General features: G+C 43.6%; 1 protein-coding gene across 12 annotated transcripts in view; it reads left to right on the top strand.

The window, feature by feature from the left end:
• The window catches only part of LOC137886368 (NACHT, LRR and PYD domains-containing protein 3-like), a 74,560-nt gene that overhangs the window by 16,135 nt on the left and 31,223 nt on the right, over nt 1-27,202 (top strand). For 11 of the 12 annotated variants that reach the window (XM_068728816.1, XM_068728819.1, XM_068728815.1 and 8 more), the window contains 2 exons: nt 10,791-10,837; nt 10,970-11,892. The exons of the other annotated variant lie outside the window; for it this stretch is intronic. In XM_068728816.1, coding sequence (XP_068584917.1) covers nt 10,791-10,837; nt 10,970-11,562 — 640 coding nt within the window. In that variant the 3' untranslated portion in view covers nt 11,563-11,892. Of the gene's footprint in view, nt 1-10,790; nt 10,838-10,969; nt 11,893-27,202 lie in introns of those variants that run through there. 12 annotated transcript variants of the gene reach the window in all.

Genomic DNA, 27,202 nt, shown 5'->3' with positions numbered 1-27,202 from the left:
AGATAGATAGATACTAACTTTATTGATTCCGCGAGGGGAAATTATTTTGTTACAGAGCAGCAATAGGTCACAGGTAAAAAAATCTTAATATTATATAAAAAGAAAAATACAAGAAAGATACACATGTCACAATATATACAGTTATAATATAGTAAAGATGTTATATAAAAAATGCACACTATATACACAGTGAATAGAACAGAATAATATTAAATCAACTAAATAAACAGTAGTGCAGAGGTTTAACGATTTGATTTGGCCCGAGGTGATTTATTGTACAGTCTTACAGCAGTAGGCAGGAATGTTCTCCTGTACCTGTCCTTATGACAGCGGAGCTGGATCATTCTGTTGGAGAAAGTGCTCCGCTGTCCCTGCAGTAGGTGGTGGAGAGGGTGGTCCTGGTTATCCAATATGGATGATAGTTTCTTCAGTGTCCTCCTCTCCACCACCTGTTCCAGACAGTCCAGGTTACAGCCGATGATGGAGCCGGCCTTCTTAACCAGTTTGTTAAGTCTGTTGGTGTCTCCGGCTCCAATGCTGCTCCCCCAGCAGACTACGGCGAAGTACAGTGCACTGGCCACAACAGACTGGTAGAACATCTCCAACATCTTGCTGCACACGTTGAAGGATCGAAGTTTCCTCAAGAAAAAGAGTCGACTCATCCCCTTCTTGTACACAGCGTTGATGTTGGCCTTCCAGCTCAGTCTGCTGTCGATGGAGACACCCAGGTACTTGTACTCCATCACCATGTCCACGTCCTCTCCCAGAACTCTCAGTGGCTGTGGAGCCGTCGTCCTCCTCCTGAAGTCGACCACCATCTCTCTGGTCTTGGCCACGTTCAGAAGCAGGTGATTTCTACCGGCCCACTCCACAAAGTCATCCACTACTGCCCTGTACTCCTCCTCCCGTCCGTCCCTTATACACCCGACCACTGCAGAGTCATCAGAGAACTTCTGCAGATGGCATGACCCTGAGTTGTACTGGAAGTCAGTGGTGTACAGGGTGAACAGGAAGGGAGACAGAACAGTTCCCTGTGGGGCTCCAGTATCACTGACCACCGTATCAGACAGCACACGGCCCAGTCGGACAAACTGTGGTCTGCCTGTGAGGTAGTCAGTGATCCAGGAGACAGTGGACGCGTTAACCCCCACCTCCCGCAGCTTCTCACTCAGTAGCACTGGTTGGATGGTGTTAAATGCACTGGAGAAGTCAAAGAAAGTGATTCTCACAGAGCCACCGATTCCATCCAGGTGCGACTGAGCTCGTTGCAGCAGGTAGATGATGGCGTCGTCCACTCCCACATGAGGCTGGTATGCAAATTGCAGAGGGTCCAGTGATGATTTTACCTGCGGTCGGAGGTGGGCCAAGACCAGCCTCTCCAGCACCTTCATCACATGGGATGTGAGGGCAACTGGTCGGTAGTCATTGAGGCCAGATGGTGTCGTCTTCTTAGGAACAGGAACCAGGCACGACGTCTTCCACAGCACCGGGACTTCCTCCTGCTTCAGGCTCAGGTTGTAGAGGTGTTGTAGGACATCAGACAGCTGGATGGCGCAGGTCTTCAGGACCCTGGGGCTGATGCCATCAGGTCCCTCAGCCTTTGCTTGGTGGAGTCTCTCCAGCTGTCTTCTAACCTGGCCAGTCGTCACAGAGAGGGGGGGGAGGGTGGTCATGGTGTCGGTGGTGGAAGAGCCCTTTGAAGTAGAGGGCTCATTGTCCGTGCCGCTCACCAGGGGGGACAGAGGGGGGAGGGGAGGAGGCAGCCGAGGTGTTTGTGAGGTGAGGTGTGTTGAGGAGACAGATGAGGGCTGTGAGCTAAATCTATTGAAGAAAGAGTTTAGCTTGTTGGCCCTCTCCAGGGAGCCCCCTGGTTGTCTCCCTCCAACCTTGAAGCCAGTAATCAGCTTCATCCCGGTCCACACCTCCCTCACATTGTTCTGCTGGAGTTTGGCCTCCAGCTTCCTCCTGTAGGTGTCCTTGCACTCCCTGATCTTCACCTTCAGGTCACGCTGGACTCTCCTGAGCTCGTCCCTGTCCCCAGACCTGAAAGCAGCTTTCTTCTTATTAAGAAGTGCTTTCAGGTCGCTGGTGATCCATGGCTTGTTGTTAGGGAAGCAGTGTACAGTCCGGGATGGAATGATAGTGTGTTCACAGAATTTTATGTATTCTGTGATACAGTCCGTCATGCTGTTGATGTCCACCCCATGTGGTCCACACAGCACATCCCAATCCGTTGACTCAAAGCAGTCCTGCAGGGCGTCCTTAGCCTCCTGAGACCACCTCCTCACAGTCCTAGTGGTCACAGGCTGTCTCTGTACCAGAGGAACATACCTGGGTGTCAACAGGATCAGGTTGTGATCGGACCTGCCAAGCGGGGGGAGGGCAGTGGTACTGTATGCATCAATGGCATTTGCATACAGTAGGTCCAGAGTTTTATTGTTCCGTGTGGGGCAGTCAACATATTGGTGAAAAGTTGGCAGTACTTTATCCAGGGTGGTGTGATTAAAGTCTCCAGTAATTGCCAAAAATGCACCAGGATGTTGACTCATCAGTCCAGATATAGTGGAGTGGATGGTGTCCACTGCTCTCTCAGCGTCAGCTGATGGAGGTATGTACACAGCCACAACAATGGCGGATGAGAACTCCCTCGGCAAATAGTAAGGACGCATTCCCACGGCTAACAGTTCAATATCCGGGCTACAGAAACGTTCCTTCACACACAGGTGGTCGGGATTGCACCACCTCTCGTTCACATACACTGCAATCCCGCCACCTCTTTTCTTACCGCTCTGTATAACGTCTCTGTCCGCCCGAAAAGTCCTGAAGCCGGGCACCGACGCACTGTGGTCGGGGAAATCCGCGTGCAGCCATGTCTCCGTGAAACACATGACGCTACACTCACGGAAGACCCTCCCGGTCTTTACCAGCGCGCCGAGCTCGTCCGTCTTATTTGCTAAAGACCTCACGTTCCCCATTATAATCGCCGGTACCGAGGGTTTGAATATCCTCCTCGAAGCCCTCCGCTTAGCGCCAGACCTACAGCCCCGACGTTTTCTCCGCAGTTCCTTCGGGATCTCAGGCCTGGCGCCGGGCGTCATGTCATGCCGGGCGTCATGTCATGTTAGCTCAGGTTAGCTACGCATGTATGACACAATTTAACTAAATCCTGAGCTTTGTGAGAAAGTGAGGCTTCATGTGAACACAGTCCTCCATGTTGTTCTTTAACGACACTAACAACATGAGAACAAAGTGAAGTGCTGCTACATTTAAAATCATTGTGACAAAACAGCAATATAATGTCAACTTACCTCCATGTCGCTCATCACAGTGACCTCCCGTCAGTGTTTACAGTGAACCAATAGAAACTCCTGGCTCATTCAGCAGCGTATGCCCCGCCCACTACGTCCAAATTCAACCATCCCCCCCGACCTCCTCCATCAGAGGGTTTATGGCTCTGTAGTGATTTCAGGATACTTTCTCCTTTACTTCTGAGAGACAACAGTCATTATCACACAAACACAAGACAAAAACAAAACATCCAACAATCAATACTTCTATATTGACAACGGATCAGCTGACTCTGTGTGATGGTGAAGAGTGGTGTGGTGCTGATGAACCCACAGAGAAGCGTCTCCATCTCTGCAGCTCTACAGAGCTTTTGAGCCTCTTTTAGCTCCTAGTTTTGGTTCTGCAGTACATTTCCTGTTTGGTTCAGTCTCAGTGTTTCCAGCAGCAGCTGTTTTCATCCAACAAGCTGTGATGAAGCCTCTGTTCACTACCTGCTCAGCAGCAAACAGCAGACAGACTCAGTCAGAGACTAGCTGGTGAACATAGTGGAGCATTCAGCAGCTAAAGAGACAGATGTTTCCCTCAGGAGGTGGTGGAGACCAAAAACAGAGCTAGAAGAGAGAGAACAGTGGACTTCATTCATCAGGTGACATAAACACAAAGACTCCTGATGAGTCATCATGTTTAGTTTAATTTATTTATTTATTTTGCAACATTTAAACAATAAAATAAAAATAAACAAACATAACAGAGATAAATAATATCACAGTGTAGGAAGAGGCAGAAAGCCAACTGGGCTTATTTGAAGTCTCCACATATTTAATATTAAAATTAACAATATTACAGAGAACATAAAATGAATATGCATAAGATATGACCAAGTACAATATTATTGACAAGATACTTTTAAAAGATATGAAATATGATAACATATCAATACATTACAACCAACAAAAGAGAAATAAAATGTAATTGTGTCAAGTGTGTGTGAGTGAGAGTAAGTCTGGACTTGTGTTTGTTCAGGGATGTTGGTTTAGTCCATATGAGTGAACAACCAATCAATATGTTGTAATGATGAAGTCAGCCTGTGTGTTCAGCACATTGTGGAACCTGTGGCTTGTTTCCCTTCACCTGTATAAAGTGCTGTACTTAGGACTGTTATTAGCTGCCTGAAGTTATTACACAGGATAGGATTAGGCTCTGTTATTTTTATTGTTGTTATTAATGTTTACCTGGCGTGTATAAATTGTGACGGGGGGGAAGTGATGCGAGAGAGACGGACGGAGAGTTTGGAGAAGTAGTATCAGCGGATTGTGCATAAAGTGATCTGTGACTAAGGATGGAGGGAATAGTGATGGAGAGGGTGGGAGAGAGGATATGGATTACAAGAACTGGACTGAAGTACGGAAAGATAGACGAGTCAGGAATCAGAGTCGTGTATCTGGTATTAGTTTGGATGTGATATCAGGAAAGTTAGTCCGGTGGCGCCGACTCGCGGGTTGAAGGAGGAAGTCTGTGAAATGTTGATGGCGAAGGTGCTGGGTGACGGCGGCTTGTTGATCAAGTGTTAGGATGAGGAGCAGAGAGAGAAAGCAATGAAGCTGAAAACAGTGTGCAACATGGTGGTTGAGAACGCTAAGAAGACCAGTGATGGGCCCTTTGTGAGAGGAGTTATATTTGGTGTCCCAGTGGAGGAAAAGATGGAGAATATGAGATCAAGCATAAGAGGTGGAAACATGATAGAGATGAAACGTCTGCAAGCAGGAAGAGGAGGAGAGAGGGTTGATAGTTTGTCAGTGCTGCTGGATTTCCAAGAGAGGGCGTTGCCTGATGAAGTCACTGTGGGATATATAAGTTCCTCTGTAAGAGCTTCTGTCCCACCACCTGTGAGGTGTTTCAAATGACAAACATATGGACATATTGCTGCAGGGTGCAAAGGGAAACTAAAGTGTGGAAGATGTGGAGGGGAACATGAGTATGGGGAATGTGAGGACGGGACAGAGCTCAAATGTGCAGATTGCGGAAGTGCACATAGTGTGGCCTATGGTGGGTGTGAAGAGAGGAAGAAGGCAGTGGAAGTGCAGCAGATAAAAGTGAACATGAATATATCATATGAGCAGCAAATATGGTCCAGAGGGAGAGTAGAGGGGAGAGGGGGGGAGATATATCAAGGAAGGAACCGACTCAACAGTCAAATGAACAACGTGTGACAAAGACGCAAAGGGGAGATGAGAATATATATGAATATATTATTTATGGGAATATATTGATAATAAATAAGGAGAGCTTTGTGTATTTCATGGCTGAAGTAGTTAACTGCACATTCCAAGCAAAAGGGAGATCTGAGAAGATTGAAATAATAGTAAAGAGTGCAGCAAGATATTTAAATATTCATGGGTGACTGGGACGGCTGTTCAGGAAGAGCTTCAAAAACAGGAACAGTTAAACAAAGAATGGTGTTCACAGGATCAGTCATCATGTTAATTCTCCAGTGGAATGCAAGGAGTCTGTTGGCAAATGGCCAAGAATGTAAAGCTTTTCTTAATGGGTTAGAAGATGAACCAGATATAATGTGTGTTGAAGAGACTTGGCTTCAGTCAAACTTAGATGTTGTGATTCAGGGATATGTGAGCATAAGAAGGGAGAGAGAAGGGGTAATGGGGGAGGAAGTGCTACCTTTGTTAGGCAAGGAATTTCTTATGGAGAGATAGAAAAAGGAAAAGACCTAGAAGATGTAGTTGTTGAAGTGTGGATAGGGGATGAAAGTTTGGTCGTGGTGAATTTCTACAATCAGTGTCAACGATTTGAATCAGAAGCATTGGAGGCAATAAAGGGACTAGACAGAAGAAGGGTCATGTGGTGCGGTGATTTGAATGCCCATAGTACTCCCTGGGGAGGAAAAGACTGATGGGAATGGATTGATAGTAGAGGATGTGATGGACTCCTTGGGACTGGTATGTTTCAATGATGGGAGTTCCACAAGGATTAAGTCAAGTTTAGACCTGACAATAGCATCACGGTCATTGGCAGGTATTTGTGTGTGGGAGTTATGGAAGCATTCTACTGTTGGAAGTGATCGTTACCCCATTTTCTGTAGAGTAGCTAGTGGAAGCAGGGTGGGTTCAGAAGATACAGCAGAAAGGCTCAGTGGGATCAGTTTAGAGAAACTAGTGAATCGAGTTTTAAAGATATAGATGGAGAACAGGATACAGAAATATTTAATGAAAATGTGAGAGATGCAATAATTGGAGCTGCCAATCAGACGATTATAAGAAGAAACGGTACAAAGAGGCAGAAGTTAGTTCCATGGTGGAATTATGAGTGCAGTGAGGTCATAAAGAAACGAAATAAGACTTTTGAGCTTTTAAAAAACACCCATCACTTCAAAAATGTAATCGAGTACAAGAGAATGCAAGCAGTAGTACGGAAAACTATCACAGAAAGTCAAAGGAAGTATTGGAGATCATTTTGTGACACAATAGGGAGAAGCACTTCAATTAACCAAGTTTGGGGAATGATAAAGAAATGAGTGAGTAAAACGGGAGTGAGGGTATCCAGTATTGGAAAATGGTGGAGTGGTGGCTAACGATGATGAAGCAAAGGCAGAAATGTTAGCTGAAGCACTGGTTGAGCTCCATAGTTCTGGAAATATGTCAGAGGAGGGTTTAAGTGGAAGACACAGAACAAGTGAAGCAAATAAAGAATTGTTGGAAGCAGATGGAGAGAGGGACGATGCAATTAATGCTCCTTCACTTTGGAAGACATAAAAAGGGCCATAAGTAAATCAGGTCTAACAGCTCCAGGTAAAGACCAGGTTTCTGATACATCATGTTGAACCGTCTGTCTGATGTAGCATTAGAGGTGATTTTGCATTTGTATAACAAAGTTTGGCAGGAAGGAAAATTACCAGGACTTTGGAAACAAGCAGTTATAATACCGACCAGGAAACCAGGACAAGATCCCACCAATCCATCTAACTATAGACCAATAGCTTTGACTTTACACATGTGTAAAATCATGGAGCGAATGATCACAGAAAGACTGACATATTATCTGGAAACAAGGAATCTCAGGTCAAAACATCACAGTGGCTTTAGGAAAGGAAGGGAACAATGGATCCAGTAGCATGTCTAGAAGCAGAGGTGAGGAAGGCACAAGTGAATAAGGAGGTAGTGGTAGCAGTATTTTTTGATGTGGAGAAAGTGTATGATTTACTGTGGAAAGAGGGACTTTTAATCAAAATGAAAAGATTAGGAATATCGGGTAAAATGTTCAGATGGGTTCAAGATGTTTAGTTTGGTCGCTCTACAGAAGTGAGAGCGGGAAGGTGTTTGTCGGCCATTTGGTGGACAATGGAACATCACAAGGAAGTGTGATTAGTCCTTCATTGTTTTCAATCATGATTGAGATGTGTATGAAAATGTTGGACAACATATAGGGAGATCTTTATTTGCAGATGATGGGGCGCTGTGGAAAAGAAGTAGGAATGTGGAATATGTTGAGAAACAGATGCAGGAAACAATCTAAAGAGTGGAACAGTGGTCATTGGAATGGGGAAGAAAGAAATACCCTTTTCTTTACAAGAAAGAACATTGGAACAGAGGTCAAGATGTATTTATATGGTAAAGAGCTGAAAAGGACTCGTACACATTTTTAGGAATGTGGTTTGATGCTCGGCTCACCTGGAATGTACATATTGATAAAATGGTAAATAAATGTAAAAAGCTTTTAAATGTAATGAGATGTTTGGTGGGAGCAGAGTGGGGAGCTGACAGGGCTGCTTTGAAAGCTGTATATATGGGTCTGATAAGATCAGCTCTAGACTATGGATGTGTGGCATATAGGTCGCCGTCTAAAACCTTGTTGTGGAAACTGGATGTAATACAAGCATGAAGAATATGTAGTGGGGCCTTTAAAACAACATCGGTGCCGGCATTGCAGGTAGAAATGGGGGAGATGTATGAAAGCAAATCACTGTCAAAATCTGAGAACGCAAATGAGATCCACACAAATCAAACAGCCGCGCTCGTATTTTACTTTAACGAGCGCTTTTACATCACTCCACCAGCAAAACTCACTCTCTAGAAACGTTCCTTTGCTCTGCTCCCTCGTGAGCCTTTTAGCTGCTCGCTCACAGTGTTTCTGTTTGACAGTAAGTGGGCGGAGCCAGTCTCCGTTGTATCTCTACATCTATTGGTTACAGTCGTCGTCTTCGGACAGACCGGATATCACTGTGACACAGACCCTAGGTCTGTTAGAGGTGGTTCTCAATCCTCCACTAAACACTACTCCACTACTCACCATGTTCTACATTTGTCTGACAGGTTTTGTAAAGTGTTCAGACTGTAGAGGCTGATGAAATACAAACGATGTTAATAGAGTTTTGAAATACAATAATTCAAAATGTGTTTCTCTTGTAAATGGAGTCAAGTTGCTCAGATTGATTTAAATTCACTCATCATTCTATTACAGACAATGTGTGTTTGATAGTCAAACAGCTCAAAGAAGCTCTTTGATCTGAATTGATTCAAACATGATGTGATCATATTTAATCATACTGGTGTGTTTACAGAAGAGATATCATGGAGTTGTTTATAATATGAGCAACAATTTGGACCCGCTCAAGGATCTGGATCCAGGGTTAGGAACCACTGTTTCTATATGAACTGTTTGCCCAACTTCAATCACTGACAAGTAATTAGTGGATGAAAAGGTATTCAGATCCTTCACTGCAGTAAACGTACTAATACTGATGAAACAATCCACTACCAGTAAATACCTGCATTCAAAACCTTAGTCAAGTATGTTATGATCAGCAAGATGTACTTTAAGTGCAGAAAGTAAAAGTACCCGTGCAGTAAGATGTACATTATTACTGCATTATTATTATTAGTGCAATCTGAAAATCTCTGAGAATCTGAGTCTGTGTCACAGTGATATCCGGTCTGTATGGCAAAGTATGGCAACAACACTGGAACCAGGAGACGAGGGGGAGACGCCTACATTCAATTCAGAGTAAAGTGAGCAGTGTAGGATATAGGGGAGGAAACAGGAGAGAAGAAGTTACAACATCAAGATGAAGAACAGGACACAGCAATCTACGCAGCACACTACACATGATAGGGAAACATCCAACCGGTCTCTGTGAGCACTGCCAGGCACCAGAACCTGTGCAACATGTCATCACCTCCTGCAGTAGACACAGCTCACAAAGGAGGGGCATGCTGGGAGAAATGCAAAGACTAGGGCTGAGAGGAAGAGAGCTGAATGAGATCCTGGAGTGGGGATCCAGTAATCAGGGAAGAAGGTGCTTTACTCACTTTATGTGAGCAACGGGACTGATGGGGAAAGTTTAGTAGTTGTGAACATAGGAAGTGATTGAAACCGGAAGATGGCAGTAATGCAACAAAACGGATGCAAGCTGCCGTTAAACACCACAGAAGAAGAAGAAGAAGACGAAGACGACACGGGGTTTCGTATGTAGTTTTGCTGCAGAACATCTCAAAGTAAGGAGCTGGTTTATGATGTGGTTTATGATTATGAGGCTTTGTTTAGGAAGTAAAACTGCGAGGCTGTGTCGTAGCGGAATGTGAACAACATGGCTGCCGTCTGGTCGCTAGCGATCTCCGGAGCTAACGGCTGTTAGCATTGAATGAGTTTTTCAAAACGTTCTTGTCATAAATGTGTGGAGTGGGACTGCCTAGGGGGCGCTGTGTGGATCGTGGTTCTTGGTTTTAGACGTAGCTTTGTCACATGTTGTGTTTGGAGTTTGTACAAACAGCTGAGATGACTTTGTAGCGCAGGAGCTGCAGTTTGAGCAGCTATGACGTCATCCTACTCCTTACTGATGAGTGCACGTTATGAGTGGATGAACGTTTGGATGAATGCGTTGCCCCCACTAGTGGGGGCGCTCGGGCCCAAGAGGAGTATGATTTTATTCCACTGAAAATAATAAAAGTGGATGTTTTATATTGAAAGATGGTTTATTGAATGTGAAGCTTGTAGCATTAAAGCAGCATTAGCTTCCACAACCAGTGGATTGAATAGTGACATACTTTGAACCATTTGTTTGTCATGTCATTGAATCCATATTTGTTCAGCTTCTCCACTGAAATATGATGGTTTACTGTATCAAAGGCTTTGGAAAGGTCTGAAAATACTGCAAGTACATTGATTAGCATCAAGTGCAGAGATGACTTCATCAACAAGGTAGAGACTCAAGTTGACCGATGACAGAAAGCATTGATGTATAACAGCTGCTTGATATCATGTTAGACACGACTATGAATATAATAATATAACCCTGATAATAATCCATCATGAATAAGTGAACGGGATGAGCCGTCGTCATGGGCCCATCACAAGAAGCTCCTCTGAAGTCAAAGAACATGAGATCCTGATGAATCATAAGTGCTTCATGTGAACATGAAGAACAAAGCTCTGTGATGACAGGATGTAATGTCCATGTGTCCGTGCTGCTCTGACCCCCCTCCTCCTTTCAGGGCGGAGCCTGCTGGAGTCCGATGGCTCAGACCGGGTCTGAGGAAGTGTGAGTGTGCTTTGAATTTGATTCATGAGAACAAAGCGTCTTCAAACTGTGACATCACTCATTCACATCTCTGATGTCATCATCAAACAGATGAATAACTGCAGCTGTATTGTGTCTTGTTCTCTCCATCAGACTCCTGTGAACTCACACTCAACACAAACACAGTGAACAAACACCTCAAACTGTCTGACAACAACAGGAAGGTGACACATGTGAAGAAGGATCAGTCATATCCTGATCATCCAGACAGGTTTGACTACTGGTATCAGCTGCTGTGTAGAACTGGTCTGACTGGTCGCTGTTACTATGAGGTCGAGTGGAGAAGAGACGTTATTATATCAGTGAGTTACAGAAGAATCAGAAGGAAAGGAAAGAGTACAGACTGTTTGTTTGGAATGAATGATCAGTCCTGGAGTCTGAGGTGCTATGATGGTCGTTACTCTGTCCTTCACAATAAGACAAGAACACACATCACCTCCTCCTCCTCCTCCTCCTCCTCCTCCTCCTCCTCTGGTAGAGTAGCAGTGTATGTGGACTGTCCTGCTGGCTCTCTGTCCTTCTTCAGAGTCTCCTCTGACACACTGATCCACCTCCACACCTTCAACACCACATTCACTGAACCTCTTTATCCTGGGTTCTGGCTTGGTTCTGGTTCCTCAGTGTCTCTGTGTTCTCTGGGTACCAGAGTCTCCTCCTCTAGAGGAACGTTCTGTCTGACCACATAGTTCCGTGTGTTCAGGATCACACACAGCTGATGTCAGTCAGCAGAATGTGGGAGGAGTTTCTCCTCAGGGTTCTGTTTGTAGTGTTCTCTGTCCAGTCTGGCTAGAGGTTGATGAAACAATCCTCTGAACAGAGTGATGGACTTCAACAAGCTTCCTCTCATTCTTGAAGGTCCTACATCTTCTGTGTCCAAACAGAACATCATGTCTTCCTTGTCCCCGGAGAGAGCAGCTCTCACTACATTACAAGCCTCTCTTCTCTCAACATGAACATAGATGTGTTCTTATCAAGACTATCTCTGAAGTGGAATAAACACGTCTCCTCATGTTCAACTCAAAGTGTCCGTGAGTCTGTTCTTCTTCTACCAGCAAGAAGAACGCAAACTTCATGACACCTTTAATGTCTTCATGTTGTTCAAAGAGCTTTTTCATTTTCATCCAAACACATTTATTCAAGAGAATTTTAAGTGTTGAGAGGAGATAGAATGTTCAAATAGATACATGTGATATTTGACTTCATCACATCTAAATACGTCTTGAATCAAAGTCCTTTAAATGACCTTTACCAGAGCTTTCAACCGCATCTCATGAGCTTCTTCACTGGAGAGAGTTTGTTTGAAGTAGTTTACATTCAAAGTATTTCAGTAGATGTTGTTGTACATGTGTTGTCTTACACTTCACATGTGAAGAGATGAGTGACTTTTCACATGTGACGTGTTTTAAATGTGACGCTTTTAAAAGAAGAGAAGAAGAAGAAAAAGTAGTTGACAAGAAGAAGAAGAAAGATCAAAGATCAGTGTTCACATTACAGACAAATAGATGATGGATTTCAAACATCTGAAGTGATGGAAGTCATCAATAACAGACTTCATTCACATGTTTTGTTGGAGAAATGTATCATCCCGTTCTCTTAGTTATAACTTGTTTGGCTTAAACCTGCATATATTCATTTGAACCCAAATAATAAATGTTATCATATCGAATGTATTTTCATGTCTAACCCTCTTCCCTCAATAACAACACCAAGGCTGAACTCGGTCTTGGTGGATGCATCGTCAGACAGAGGAGGACGACGTCTGTGAAGGGGGGGGGGAGATAATGTGCATATTATACTTTGTTAAACTGTTCCTTGTTGTTAGAACTCCAAACCATCTGTGGGGAAAGAGCTCTATCCATTCAGCTGAATTATTACAAACTGTCTGTTCATTAAATATGATTTAATACTTTAAGAAGTTCGTCACCTGATTTATTTCTCACATTGAGGTTAAAAAGATTTTTTTCCACCACAAATGGAGACGAGGATGAGATCGGACGAGTAATCGGGACTCTGTTAGACGACAGAAGAGCAAATAATAGTTGATTCCTCCCTGAAGGTGAGAGGCTGTCGTCAGGCAGGGTTCCAGATTGCCGCTCCGATCCTGGAACCGGAAAAAGAATCTCACCAGTGAGAGATTATTCTGTGATGGAACAGACACTTTGAGGGTAAACTTGATTCTCACACCACAGGGTGCTGGACATTGGATCAGTGATGGAATTCCGGCTCTTTTTAGAGAACCGGCTCTTTTGGCTCCCAAATGGCTCTTCAGATTTTTTGGTGCTTAAATTAATTTATTACCAACAATAATGTAAAATTATGCGCAATATGAATTACTAATGTAAAAAAGACATGCACTATATCAAATGTTTGTTATGTAAATACACTTATTTATACACTCTACAGAGTGATACAAAAAATAAATTAAAGTGCAAAAACAAACGTTTAACTATTTACAAATGAACTTAACTAACTTTGAACTATTTTAAACTTTTAGCTTTTTAATACTTAACACATTTAAAGTGAAACAACATACAGAAGCTGACAGAATCACACAACAAAATATAAATTAAAATGTGTAAAACAAAAAGAAAAAAATCAGCATCCAGAGTTTTGTCCTTCAGTGAAGATTTACATTGAGAAAGACCAAGTGCCTCAGCTTTGAGGGGCTGATCCTGTTTCTTCTCTCCGTAATGATCTGCCCTGTTTTGGAGAAGATTGTCTCTGAGGGGACTGAAGTTGCTACAATGCACAGTCTCCGTGCCGTCACATGAGTAAGGCGTGGGTACGCTGAAGCCTTGGTCTCCCACCAGCTCAGTGGGTCTGCACTTCTCTGGAAAAGGGGCTCCTCAAGGTAGGATCTCACTTCCACAATCGAATCTGCTGAAGGATTCCTTCTTGTAGTGTCTCCACTTGCTCGTTCTTCAAAGAACCTCCAAACAGCAGATGCTTGTGGCTCCTCTTGTTGGTGCTCTGCTGCCTCTTCTCCCTCTCGGCCCTCTGGCAGTGAAGTTGTCTGGCTGGATCTCGCTGCTGCTGCTGCGGTTACTCTCCGAAGAGCTTCATCAACCGCTCTGTTGTCATTAAAGGCCGGCTTCTTGAATCTTGGGTCAAGAATGGTGGATTCTGAGAGAACGGTGTTGTATTCAATTCTGTGGAACTTTCTGTCCATGGATGCACAGAGAGCAGCCACTAACTCTGTCACTTTCCCTGTGGTCACTCTGGTCTGGTGCTCAGCTGTCACTCTCTGCAGACTAATAATAACAATAATAATCATAATAATGTGATAACATTTGTACACTACACCTGTCTGCACTGGTCTCCACAGTGACCTGCTGGAATGGCTCCAGAACAGTGCATGCCTCCTGCAGTACCTCCCATTCCTCTCGGCTCAGAGGATCAACTGATGCATTCATAACAGCCAGGGTAGAGATGACTGCATCCTTGGACTCCAGAATCCGTTTTATCATATGAAAGGTGGAGCTCCACCTCGTGACACAGTCTCGTTTGAGCTTCAGCTCAGGCGTGCCCATCTGTAGTTGGGTAGATTTGAGCTCGTGTGTGGCTGTTGTGCTCCTGTGGAAAAACTCCACTATCGCCTTCACTTTGTTCACAGTGGGCTTCATCGCCTTCAGAGCATCTCTTACAAACAGGTTGATTGTGTGTGCAAGACATGGGTGGTGGGTCCATTTCAGGGTTGTAATTGCTTTGGTGATGTTAGCTGCATTGTCACTAACACAGAAAACCACTTTGTTGTCCACGCCCCACTCTTTAGCCACTTTGAGCAGCTCCTCTGCTAAGTTGTCAGAAGTGTGTCTGTCACTGAACTCAAAACAATCCAGAAGACAGGACACCATTTTGTAACGTTCAACAAAGTGACATGTGACTGACGAGTAGGATGTGGTGGTACGGGATGTCCAGGTGTCAGTTGTTGGACAAACTGCTGTGTCTTTTTTAACCCTCTCTTGCAGTGAAGCACGTTCTCTGTCATGCAGGCCTGGGATGATTCCTAGGGAGAGTGTTTTCCTACTTGGAGTTGCATCCATTGGATTGAGTGCATGAATAAACCTTCTGAATCCTTTGTCATCCACAACTGAAAATGGTTGGAAATCACACGCCATCATTTTGGCCAGTTCTTCATCAATGGTCTTCCGTCTTGCTGCGGTCATAGACTTTTGCAAAAATTGGCTCACAGACCTCTGGGTTGTACTTTCAGGTGGTTGTGGTGGTGTACCGGACGATGCTGTAGACACTGCAGTTGCGGCAACAGTTGCAGTAGACATAGTGGCACCTTCATTAATATCAGGTTCACTTGCTTGTCTTTTTTCTTCCAATTGCACTGATGGATGAACAGTTGTCGTGTGTCTGTGCAGGTTGTTTGTGGAGCCAGCTCGATGTGAGATTTTAGTCTTGCAGACTCTACATTCTGCCTTAGTTTGGTCAATGTCATTGAAATGTGTCCAGATTTTGCTGCGTTTCCTGTTGACTCTCATTTTCTCAACTTTTGAGGGTTTTTTTTTACCTTTCCAGTCCGTTGCTCTCTTTCTCTCTCGTGACTTGTCTCCCTCCCTCCTGTTCGTGTGCTTGCTGTGTGCTGTGCTGTGTGTGTAACTCCCGCCCCTCCCCCCTCTGCTCAGCGCAGGCGCAGAGACGACACCACACATATTGACCAATCAAATGCAGAGAGAGAGAGAGAGAGAGAGAGAGAGAGAGAGAGAGAGAGAGAGAGAGAGAGGCTCCCAATCAGGAGTCGGCTCCCGTCGTTCACGTCAAAGAGCTCTCAGAGCCGTTTCGTTCGCGACCAACACGTCACTACATTGGATGTCCTCGTATAACTTGCAGGTTTTATAGAGTATTTGGTGTATCCTTTCAAGTTGATTGATTGGACCAGATGGGTTAATGGAATTCTGTTGACAGTTGACTAGAGAGAAGTTGGCGCTGTTAAAAGCCGGTATTCTCACACATAAGGGTGTCGGACAGACGTGTCCTAGTGAACTTGTAGTATTTAAAGAAGATCTGGTGTATCCTTACGAGTGAGAAAGGGTCTTCGTTTAAGATACGAGAATCAACAGTAACTAGAGAAAAAGGGTAAGAGTCACAGTAAGTCTGAGCCTGAGCAGCCTGGTGCCAAAGTCTTACCTCCAATAATAAAATACATGTGGGACAAAGATAATCAGACGGCCGAACAATTGGAAGAATGTATAAAATTGGGGTTCCCTGGAAAAGGCAACTTTAGCCTACGACAAAAATGTGATCAACTCAACCCGTGTCTGGAGCAGAGAGGAAAAGGAGAAGCAGAAACAGATGAAGTGATGTCCAAGAGGTAAAGAAAGAAACAGATGTGTTTGAATGAGACACATACAACTGATAGAAAAGGAAAATATACTGCTGAACTGTGTTTTTGTTTTGTATTTGTTTTACATAGTCGAGTGGATCCTGATCTGGTCTCCAACACCGCTGCTGTTTGCTCCCCAGACAAACAACATTACAGCCAAACCCACCACTCAACACTCCAAGGATGAAGAAGAAGAAGGAGACTCATCAAAACCTACAGGCACCATGTCAACGCTCACAGCTACAAGCCCGTCAATGAACACTGGTGACAATATGAACCTGATGATCTGAACGCGAGACAGAGGACATTACTACAGAGACAGAAGACGTGAAGAAGAAGAAGAAGCCATGACTCATGTGGAGAGTTCAAAGAGCAACTTCACAGAATTCAAGAGAACTATGACCTCCTTTGTGCGTTATCATAAAAGATGTGCGGCATTCACACCAGCCGTAATCAACCTGGAATATGTGATATACCACAGAACTTTGTAAGAAGGCTTTCCTGCCATCTATGAATCTGAAAAACATCACACTAAAGAGAGTTGTGTGATATGGAAGACTGCAACCATATTACAAGATGCTGAACACGCTGAGGAGCAGATCAACGACAGAGAACAAGCAAAGACTTTCATCAGCTCAAACTGGAGGAGGCCCAGCTGACGATGGAATCAGATCATGACAGGAGAGGAGCAAAACTGACTTTGGAAAACAGACACCGGCTGAAAACTTTGTGTGCCATAAAAGTGGACACTTGGACATTGTCTAAGGGACGGCCCACAATCTCCATGGAGACAGGACTGGTGGGAGGGCTCAACATCAGCAGTCAAGAGGGGAGGAGCAGGCGGAGGGGCGGACCTCAGTGATGGACCATTCGACGCACAAACATTACAACACAGAGGGTGAGTCAACTTTAGATTCTAACTATGACAACCTTGTACATCAATACACACATTAGAAACCAGACAAACACCACTCACACCCACATACCATGTGTATTCAAATGAAAATGAAGGTTTTAGAAAGTTACCACCAACTATGTTAACTGTTAAAGGTAAAGATGTTACATTTTAGTTGACTCAACTTTACCTGTCCCTTCCAAAAAGAGTGGAAGGTATTGCGGGACCATTGGCTCAGGGGACATACCAATTAGTGATCCATACACAAAACCTTGTCCTGTACACTAGATTATATCACAGTTAAACACTCATTTCTGCTGTCTGATCGCTGCCCTATAAATGTGTTATGAAGAGATTTGATGTGTGTATTTGGAATAATCCTTACATCAGGCCCTGATGGCCTGATATTGAGCAGAGAAGAATACAAACAAATGATGAAACATGACCCAACAGATCTGTAGAACATCTACGAGTGGTTTTTAGAACCATCTGTAAGCGATTCAACAGCATCACACTTTACTGATTCTGCCTCACAACATTCACCACATGCAGAACGTTACATGGAGGCTGGTTCACTACATTGCACAGCACACGTGTCAAGAGAAGATGAGAGGTTTGAGGAAGTATGGTTTGGAGGAGAGAGTGAGATAGAGGAGTTATGTATGATGGACATTTATTGGACAGAAAATACTGCGGCCTCTGCTTCTCTGTCTCCCACACAATCTGAGTTGTTACAGGGTGTGTCCACATGTATCATTGATGGGCCCCAGGAATGGAGGAGGAGGACATGTCTGACTGGCTGGACAGACTGAACTCACTGACTCGAGGCCCACAGAGGATCCTGATACACTGTACAGTATAAAGGGCGACGTATACAAAACAAGATGTACGTCATTACCAACAGTAAAAGAGTCACTCATCTGATGTTTGATAAGAAAACACACCATGGTTTCAAATGTCCCATCTGTCGACATGGCTGAGCTGTCCGAGGTGTCCTCCTCTCTGTGGTCTGACGTAGGACCGGTGAGGGGGGGCGACTCCTCTGGTGGTTCACCCAGAATCTGATCTCTGTTCATGCATGAAGCAATATCCCCTCAAACAAGAGGCCATTGATGGTATTACACCCGTTCTTGAGTCTTTATTGAAGGCTGGTGTAATAGTCCAGTGTGATGATTTACCGGTGAGCACACCAATTTTTCCGGTAAAGAAAATTCGAGACCTGGGGGAACCGACTGAGTGACGATTTGTTTAAGATTTACAATCAGTTAAAGCTTCGGTGCACCGCGAGCGCCTCAAGCTTCTCGTCCACACACCATTGTGTCACTCATCCCTCCAGACACCACACATTTTTCCGTCGTCGATTTGTTCAATGCATTATTTTTTCCTGTACTTGTGCACAAAGACAGTAAATTCTGATTCTCATTTAAAGGAAGAAGCTCTACCTGGACCCGGTGTCCTCAGGGACATTCAGAAAGTCCTGGTGTATTTCACAGTGTCTTGAGAGACAATCTGGCTCATTCATAGTGACCAAATGGTTCTGCCTTGTTACAACATGTTGATGACATCATGATTTGAGCCCCACAGAAGAAGCATGCAGATAGAGTAACTTAAATGTTGTCTGCAAATGGTCACAAGGAAATCTGTCAAAATGAAATTCACTCTGGATAAAGTTTCATATCTGGGACATGTGATCACAGCAGAGGACAAAACCCTCTCTCCCAAGAGAATACAGGCAATTCAAAATGTGCCTAAAACACAACTAAGAAACAGATGATGAGCTTTATATGAATGACGTCATATTAGATCAGTGGATCCTAAACTTCTCACAAAGAGAGGCATTCCTCTCTTCCATGATTCATGGTGAACATCTTTCTGCTCAGAACAAAGTGACCTGGTGATGAAATGTGATGCTCACACTAACGCTTCTGATTTTTCAGGTCATTTTGATGTATGATATTCAAGAATTGCAGACATTGGCTATCCCTAAAGAGCAAAAGTATTGGGCCTCATCTGATCCAGTTTACACAATGATGTATGGATGGACCCAGACAATTGCCAAGTGAAATTGGCAACACCAAGGCTGGGAACTCGGTCTTGGTGGATGCATCGTCAGACAGAGGAGGAGGACATCTGTGAAGGGCGGGGGGAGATAATGTGCATATTATACTTTGTTAAACTGTTCCTTGTTGTTAGAACTCCGAACCATCTGTGGGGAAAGAGCTCTATCCATTCAGCTGAATTATTACAAACTGTCTGTTCATTAAATATGATTTAATACTTTAAGAAGTTCGTCACCTGATTTATTTCTCACAGGGAGGTTAAAAAGATTTTTTTCCACGACATGTGGTCGTTCTGCTCCCTGAATGTAACGTCAAGGTCAGCTATGACCAGGAGAACATATTATTCTCGAGGGCAATGACCAGCGGTGAAGCTGTGAAGCAATAAACTCCACCACCAGTGAAGTAAAGAGAATCTAAGCAAAGCAGATTGACGGAGCGAGCACTTTCAGTAGCATTTGAAAGGTTGATGAAGACCGCTAACTGTGGGATGCTATCGCTAGAATGGTGAAGAGGAATGCACACCTTAAGAAAGTCTAGCGACTGATTTACTCATGAGTGAGACATTAGTGTTCCTGGTGCGTGGCCCTGACAGGACTTTCTGGTGAAAACATCTTACATGATGCAGATATCTGACAACTACTCACGGAGAAATCCTTAAATAGCCCGCCGATGGACATGAGTTGTGAGAATACACCAGTACGCATGAAGAGAGTTGCCGTTATGCCAGCTGACCATGCTTATAGTGATGAGGTCAGCGATAACCAGGCATTTGTTTAAATGAGGCCGGCTTGATCTTTCTTCATGAACAGACAGTTTGTAATAATTCAGCTGAATGGATAGAGCTCTTTCCCCACAGATGGTTCGGAGTTCTAACAACAATAAATAGACACAACAGAGTATATATACACATTATCTCGTCTCCCTTCACCCCCCTTGGCAGATGTCGTCCTCCTCTGTCTGCTGATGAACCCACCAAGACCAGATTCAGCCTTCTGGTGTGAAGAGGGTTAGGTGGTGAGATCAGGATGACACTACTGAGAGAAAGAAATACTAAAATACCTTTAACATGAGATCATTTAAATGAGTCTGGTTGGCCTCGTCTGCATTTCTGCAGGTTTTGAGCAAAACAAGTTAACTAAGAGAACGGGATGATCAATTTCTCCAACAACCTGACATGATGTGTTGTCTGAGAGAAGCTGTGAAACATCTTTGACTTTGTGTAGAAAACTGAACTTTGTTGTCTTGAAACATTTGTTTGTGTGAAGAAAAACCTCCGAATGTCAAACAAGAGTCTTTGTGGATCAAATTAACCTTTAATCTTTTTATTGTATAAACAAATAAAACTGGTTTGTATTTTGTACATTCCAACCAAAGTCCAGTGTTGCTGGTCTCTGAGGGTCTCTGAGGGTGTCTGTAGTCTCCATGAGGTCAGAGAGCTCTTCTCCTGGGACTGAATGATGGATATGAAGATGAATAACAGACCTGCTACAAGCTGAGCTTAAACGCTGTTCTTCAGTCTGATGATTTACTACCTCGGTGGCTCCGATAGTGTTGGAGCTCTGCTGGTTCTCATGCTTGGTGTTCATGTGATTACAGGACTCAGACATTAGCTGTTGTGTTTGTGGTGAAGCAGTAGGGCTCAGATTATCATCTAATTATCATCATGTAGGCTGATAGGGTCCTGAAGGTCCTGAAGGTCCTGACCACACGGGGTTCCTCCTCCAGTGGTGGTCCTTTAAACAGGTCCATCCTGGAGTACTTCAGTCCTCCACCTGTTGAACACAATCTGTTGATATCCGGCTGTCAGGGGGCCGACTTCTTATCCTGAAATAAGTGATACGATGACAGCTAGATTTCAATAATCTGCAGCTTTTCACTCTGAACTAAATAAATCTTTTGTTTTCTGCTCAACTGTTTCTTCTTCTTCTTCTTCTTTTTCTTCGTTTTAGTGTAAACTTTTAGTTTCACTGCATTCTCCAAAGTGTTCCTCCAGTGGTCAGAGTGAGTAACTGCAGGTCCCTCATGTGATCCCGTCAGAGAGGAGGAGGGTCTTACCTCCATGTAGACGCCATCAACGTCTCATCAACCACATGAAATAACAACTATTACTGCTTTGTTTCTCTTCTGGAAGTCACAGATACGTCAGAAAACCAAACTCCGTCCTGTCTGTGTTCATAACTTCGTCCGGAGACGAACGCAGCTGCTTTCACTGAATCTATCAAGTCACACGTGGGCTGAGTTCATCTGGTTTACTGCAGCGCACAACACTAAATATACATTTGCTGTGATTTAATCTGTGAAAACGGATCAAAATGAAGCTGAAACCACTTCATCGAGATGCCGATTTGTAAAAAGTCTGAATTCATGGTTCATCAGGTCTGTTCTCATTAAAACAAGCATCTTTTAAAATGCTTGTTTTCTGAATGGAGGTTGGATTGATCAGTGCTAGGCTATGCTAACAGTGTAGCTGCTCCATCAACACTCAGAATAGCATCACAGAGGCTGACACACAGACAGTCTATGGCAGCGCTAGCTAACCTCAGACATTTCATTGTAGTTTAACCAATACGTATTTACAGGAGTTTGACTTTTTCTTTCCCAACACCATTCCACCAAGACACGCCCCCGGCCTCTGATTGGCTGGTACTCGTTGCCTTCTACCAATAATTGAAGTAAGATCTGAGATTTGTGAGAGAAGACATGACACATGTTTGATTGTAGAGTTAGACTGATCAACTGTTTTTTTGGGCGGGTCTGAAATCACAGCTCGATGAGTCACTGGAGCCTCCGTCAGCATAACTCCTCCCATAAAACTTGATCACAACTAGAGCACATAGCATCAGTGGTTCTGCTGCTCAGTCACCAGTTACAACAGCAGACAGTTTGCTAGCCCACTGGCATTTTGGGACAAATCCCACGGTGGGTTTCAGGTTCTTCAGCAGAGTCGGAGCAGAGAACACTGATCATTTTTTCACCGTTTTCAATTCTTATTTCATAGACCTGCTTTTCTTTTAATCATTCACATGTGTCTGTGTGGTAGTAATAATTCTACAGATCACATTTATTTTAGCTTCAGCCGGACTTTAAGTTCACGGCTGATGAACTAGCTCGTTGGTGTTTACGTCGTTCTGGATCCATCCAGCAGGCTCATCCTGGTCCGCCGGTGGGCCGTCAGGAGCCGTCCCTAAAGGGGGCGTCGCTGTCACTACTTCCACCTCTTCTGAGTTTGTTTTCATCTGCTTCTGTATTTTCACTAAGTCTCCTGTTTCAGGCCCTGCTACTTTCTCAGGCCTTGTAATCAAATCCCCTCATTTATAACCTCAATAACCGCTTTAAAAGTTCCCTGAAAACGGGTCCTGAACGAGGCGTAGGCCACTTCCCACGCAAACGCTGTGATCTATGAAACCAAAGCCGACGGGGGTCCATCCCCCGCTACCAGAACCTGACACTCTGACCATGAGTACCAACATGTTGGAGACACACATGGGGACCTGAAGTCAGACTGGAGAAGGTAAATGAGAGCATCACTTCAGGTAGAATGAGGCCTCTCATATGTAGTTTCACTTCATATCACACGTTACTTTAATTCTATCTTCTTTGTATCATAAACATTCAAACCAGCAGTGTTATTTGTGCTACAGATCCATAACTATAAGCACATTTTATTGTTAAAGATATAAACCAACTCAAAGTCAATATTTCATCAGCGCCGTCCGCTCTCCTCAGAGGAGAGATCGAACTACCGGCTCTCGTGGTGATCTGATGAAATCAAGGTCATCTATAAGAGAACGTTAACTAGTGTTAAAGAAGTGCACAACAGAGCATCAGTAGTTTCAATAATCTTCTAATACTGTTCATCAATCACCAAGTATGACCTCAGTTTTAGTGTCTGTGAGTAGAATGTGTGCAGTGAACACCATGTTATTGATTCATTGATGCTTTATTCCATAGTGACAGATACAGCATACTGTACACAGACAGAATAAAGCTCTCTGATGTATCACAGCTCACTGGAGTCACCATGCTAACGTCACACACCTCACCTTCACCTTCATCTTCATCACCTGAACATAAGGATTGTGTAAGTTATCAAAGTGTGGACATGAAGCCAGTAACAGTCTCCATATCCTCACTATGAGTCATCATCATAATGCAGGACAAGTTCACCATGAGAGAACTTAAAGTAATAACTAGTGTTCACCTCTCATACTTCCTTTGTTAAATGATCTCCAGGGTGGAGGATCCACTGATTGTCTCCATCACTGTGGAAGCATCAGTGTGATTCCTGTAAACATGTAAATACTACAGTGACACTCGTTATGTGTGACGCTGCACGATGGAAGCTCTGGAACTGTTAGGACCACATGAGTAGAAGAAAGGAGGGAACTAGTGTTCAGGGACCACCTCACCCACAAGAAGCTTCATTTAAAACTCCTTTTCTTGGTCCTCCTCTTGGTCCCTGATTCACTGTAAAGACTCATTGATCAGCAGCTCATTTCTATACATCAACGTTCATAAGGTGCTTTGCTTTCACCATTGATGGTTGAATGTGGGCGTGTAGAGGGAGGGGTGTGAGGCTGAACCAGCTGCTCACATTTACAGCTGGAGTTGAGATTTAAAACAGGAAGTAGCTCACTAACAGGAGAACACAAGGTTTTATGAATCACAATATGTTTCATGTGCGTTTCCTCATTTCAACGTAAACAAACATTCAGTGAGGATCCTACACTCTGGTTCATAGCTTCACAGCTGATGGAGAATATGTAGTGACAAATGAAGAATGTGTGAATCTAACGGGGCCAAGTTTGTTGAAATCTTCTGAATGATTTTGTGAGGAAAGACCTCTGCTGCCCTCTAGTGACCAAAGCTGAGAACATTGTTGTGAGTTGTGATTGTTGTGAGTCTAGATTGTGTGAAACCTTACTAACTGACACGTTACCAACGCAGCATGTTTGAGCTGATGACTGGTTTTATAAAGCAGAGAGTCTGTCTCCTTAGAAACACTTTGATATCAGTGTTGGAGCCATAATGTGGTTTTGTTGTTTTCTTTAGTCTTTGAGGGAAACATGGGGTGGGTTTACACATAGCAGTTCTGACACTGAACACAGGGTGGCGCATTGAGCTAAAGGTGCATATAGCTAAGTGCCTGGTGATGAGAATCAGGTGTGTGTGGACAGGAAGCCAACAGCTTTTGACCGTGTCAATGTGGTGAGTCAGCCAGCGTGTCAGCCAGCGTCTCCAGGTGTTGTAGTATCCTGTCATGCAGTATCCTGTGTTGTTCTGCTATGGTGTCAATGTTCAAACTGAATTAACAGATCATACGGATCGAAAGAAAGACAGCGCTCTGGACAGTGAAATGTTTGTGACATGAACAAGTTCTCCCGTTCGCCCCCCAGTGGCTTTAAGAATAAAATGGATATTTGTTAAAGTCACTACAATCAGGTTCATTAGTATTATGGAAATGTGTTCCCTTATGAAAACATGAAAACAAAATAGCTTTCTATCTCAAACATTTGTGTTTCATTTTGATTATATTATATATAAAATGTGAATTTTCCTGAATGGAAATCTTAAGCTTCAAAGTTCACAAAATATCAGTAAATATAAAGTTAAATTTAACATTGAAACACAATTTGTGACAAATATGTTTCAATAATATGTTCTGCATTTGTGATATATAATATAATATAATATATATATATGTATATATATATATATATATATATATATATAATATGTATATAATATATATAATATGTATATAATATATATATATATATATATATATATATATATATATATTCATGTGTCTGTGTTTTTGAGAAATTTCATTAAGAAACTAACTCTACAAAACTAGCAGTGTTTGGCTGCTTCACCCTAACCAGTATAACCACTACTCGACGATCCCCTGCTGATTTTTCCTGGGTTCTTGCACCCAGTTACCATGAGCTGCCATGTGGAGGCACAGCAGAAGTCTTGATGATGTAGAGGCACTTCAATCAAAAGGGAATGTCTTCAAAATATTGCAAGGTTAATTTCTACTTTGCATTTGACCTGAAGTGCCTCCCATCACCCTGTGGCATCCGTGTGGAGTGCTTCCCCTGTAGGCCACAACATGTGATGGGACACATGTGTAGTGACCAGGGAACAGAAGTGATGGAGATGTGTTGAAAGTGTAGATTTGGAAATGTTGAATCTGTCTGCTCACCCCTACATGACTCCTGGTTAGACAGAGTCCACAGACAGAACACTGTTACAGACAGGTAGTTTAGTTTGCTGTCTGTTCACATAGTGTGGTCCCAGCGAGGTCATAAGGTCCTAGTTAGAAAAGAAGAGTCAAACTGACATGCAAATATGAGTGATTATATTCAGCCTTGAAACGTTGTAGGTAAGCCTACCTCCTCTTGAGAGCCTGAAATGACTTCTGAAGTCAGTGGCTCTGTCCAGAGGAACAACCTCCTCAACTAATGTGGTATTTTTGGAACCAACCTAGAAGAAGAAGAATGAAGCTGATTCTTTATAGAATTCTAAAGAATTCTAACCATATAGGGAACAGTTATTGAATTATGAAAACCATGTTTCACCACAATGACATCCTTTTTATTAAATAATAAAACATACAAATTGTTTTAAATTACATTCCTTGATTATTCTACTGTTTTTAGTTGTATAATTTGCCTAACATTGGAGAATCATTAAACATAAGGATACGATGCTAAATTTACTTTCTTAAACGTGGCCCTATGTTCTGGTTCATTTTAAATATTTACATAAAACAAATCACCTTCTCCGTCCAAGTCCAACTTCATGGAAAAGTAGAGGGATCTCTTCTGCCTGAACTTCATCGGCGATCAAGAAAGCAAACGCTATTTCTTCAGCCATAGTTTTCCAAACGTGGTCCGAAGACTACAGGTAGCCTACAGATGTAACGAACAGGATGTAAACTATCCAAGGACTTCCTGTGTATTCCGTGAAGGCGGCTGAAGAAAACAGTCCGACTTTAACGCAGTTTTTTGTCACCGCCCCCTTCTTTTCCGCCTGCTCTTGTCGGCTTTCCAGGCGAGGCGCAGTTCATCTCGAACGAACCTATTGTTTTGTTTTAAAGCACTCTGAGAAGCCAGGGCTGGACTCCTCCCATCACATCAACCTGCTGGAGCTTGTTGCTGTGGAGAAGGTGCTGAACCATCTCACTCCACAACTGTCATGTTGAGGTGGGACAACACCACTGTGGAGGTGAACCTCAACAGACAGGAGGTTGTCAGATCCCCAGCCCTGCACAGGACAGCAGTGTCTGTTCTGATGTGGACAGATCATCACCTCTTCTCTCTTATTCACTAATAGAGAAAACACCCAGTGTCCCCCTTTAGGAGTGGACACACTAGTCCTGCAGACCTGGTCCTCTGACCTGCTGAATACCTTCCCCCCCTTTGTGACTGATGGTGCAACTTCAACAGGGTTCAAAGCAGCACCTGCTCATGTTACTGGTAGCTCTGGAGAGTCCAGTCACCAGGTGGTCTGGACTCATCACTAGCGGTCCTAGTGGTTACCTGCCCACTGCTCTTTGTCAAGCAGAGGGCTCCATTCTGGGTCAGCACCTCATGGTCTGGAGGTTTAAGGATGAGACTGAGTAACCTGGGTCTCCTGGTCCCTGTTGTCTAAACTTATGAGAATGCACATCTCCTCCCCTTAGAGGGATTACTTGACTTGTTTGTGGACTGATGTAGATGAAGGGCCTCGCTCCTCCTTCCTGCTCTCTTGAGGACATCTTGTCTTTCCTGCAGGTACTTGTTGACAGTGGTCATGTTGTTTCCACCTTGGGGCTGTTTGCTGCAGGAATTACAGTTTGTGTTCTACATTTGGTCAAATTGTGCAGTATTTAAGCCAGCATGCTTTCCTGGCTATTCTGACCCACAATCCTTTGCACAGCAAATATATGAGCGAGAGGGTCAAAGTTCAAGGTGTCATGTGATGAGGAAGCAGAATGTCTCAGTTGAATGCAGACTGCATGCATCAGTATGTAGTTTGTAAGGAAGCTGCAG

This window comes from Cebidichthys violaceus, unplaced genomic scaffold, assembly GCF_023349555.1.
Source record: "Cebidichthys violaceus isolate CVI_PGR_0920_01 unplaced genomic scaffold, fCebVio1.0.p SCAF_43, whole genome shotgun sequence".
In the NCBI taxonomy this organism is placed as follows: domain Eukaryota; kingdom Metazoa; phylum Chordata; class Actinopteri; order Perciformes; family Stichaeidae; genus Cebidichthys; species Cebidichthys violaceus.
The sequence above is the reverse complement of the archived record's forward strand: the minus strand, read 5'-3'. Positions and strand labels throughout refer to the sequence as shown.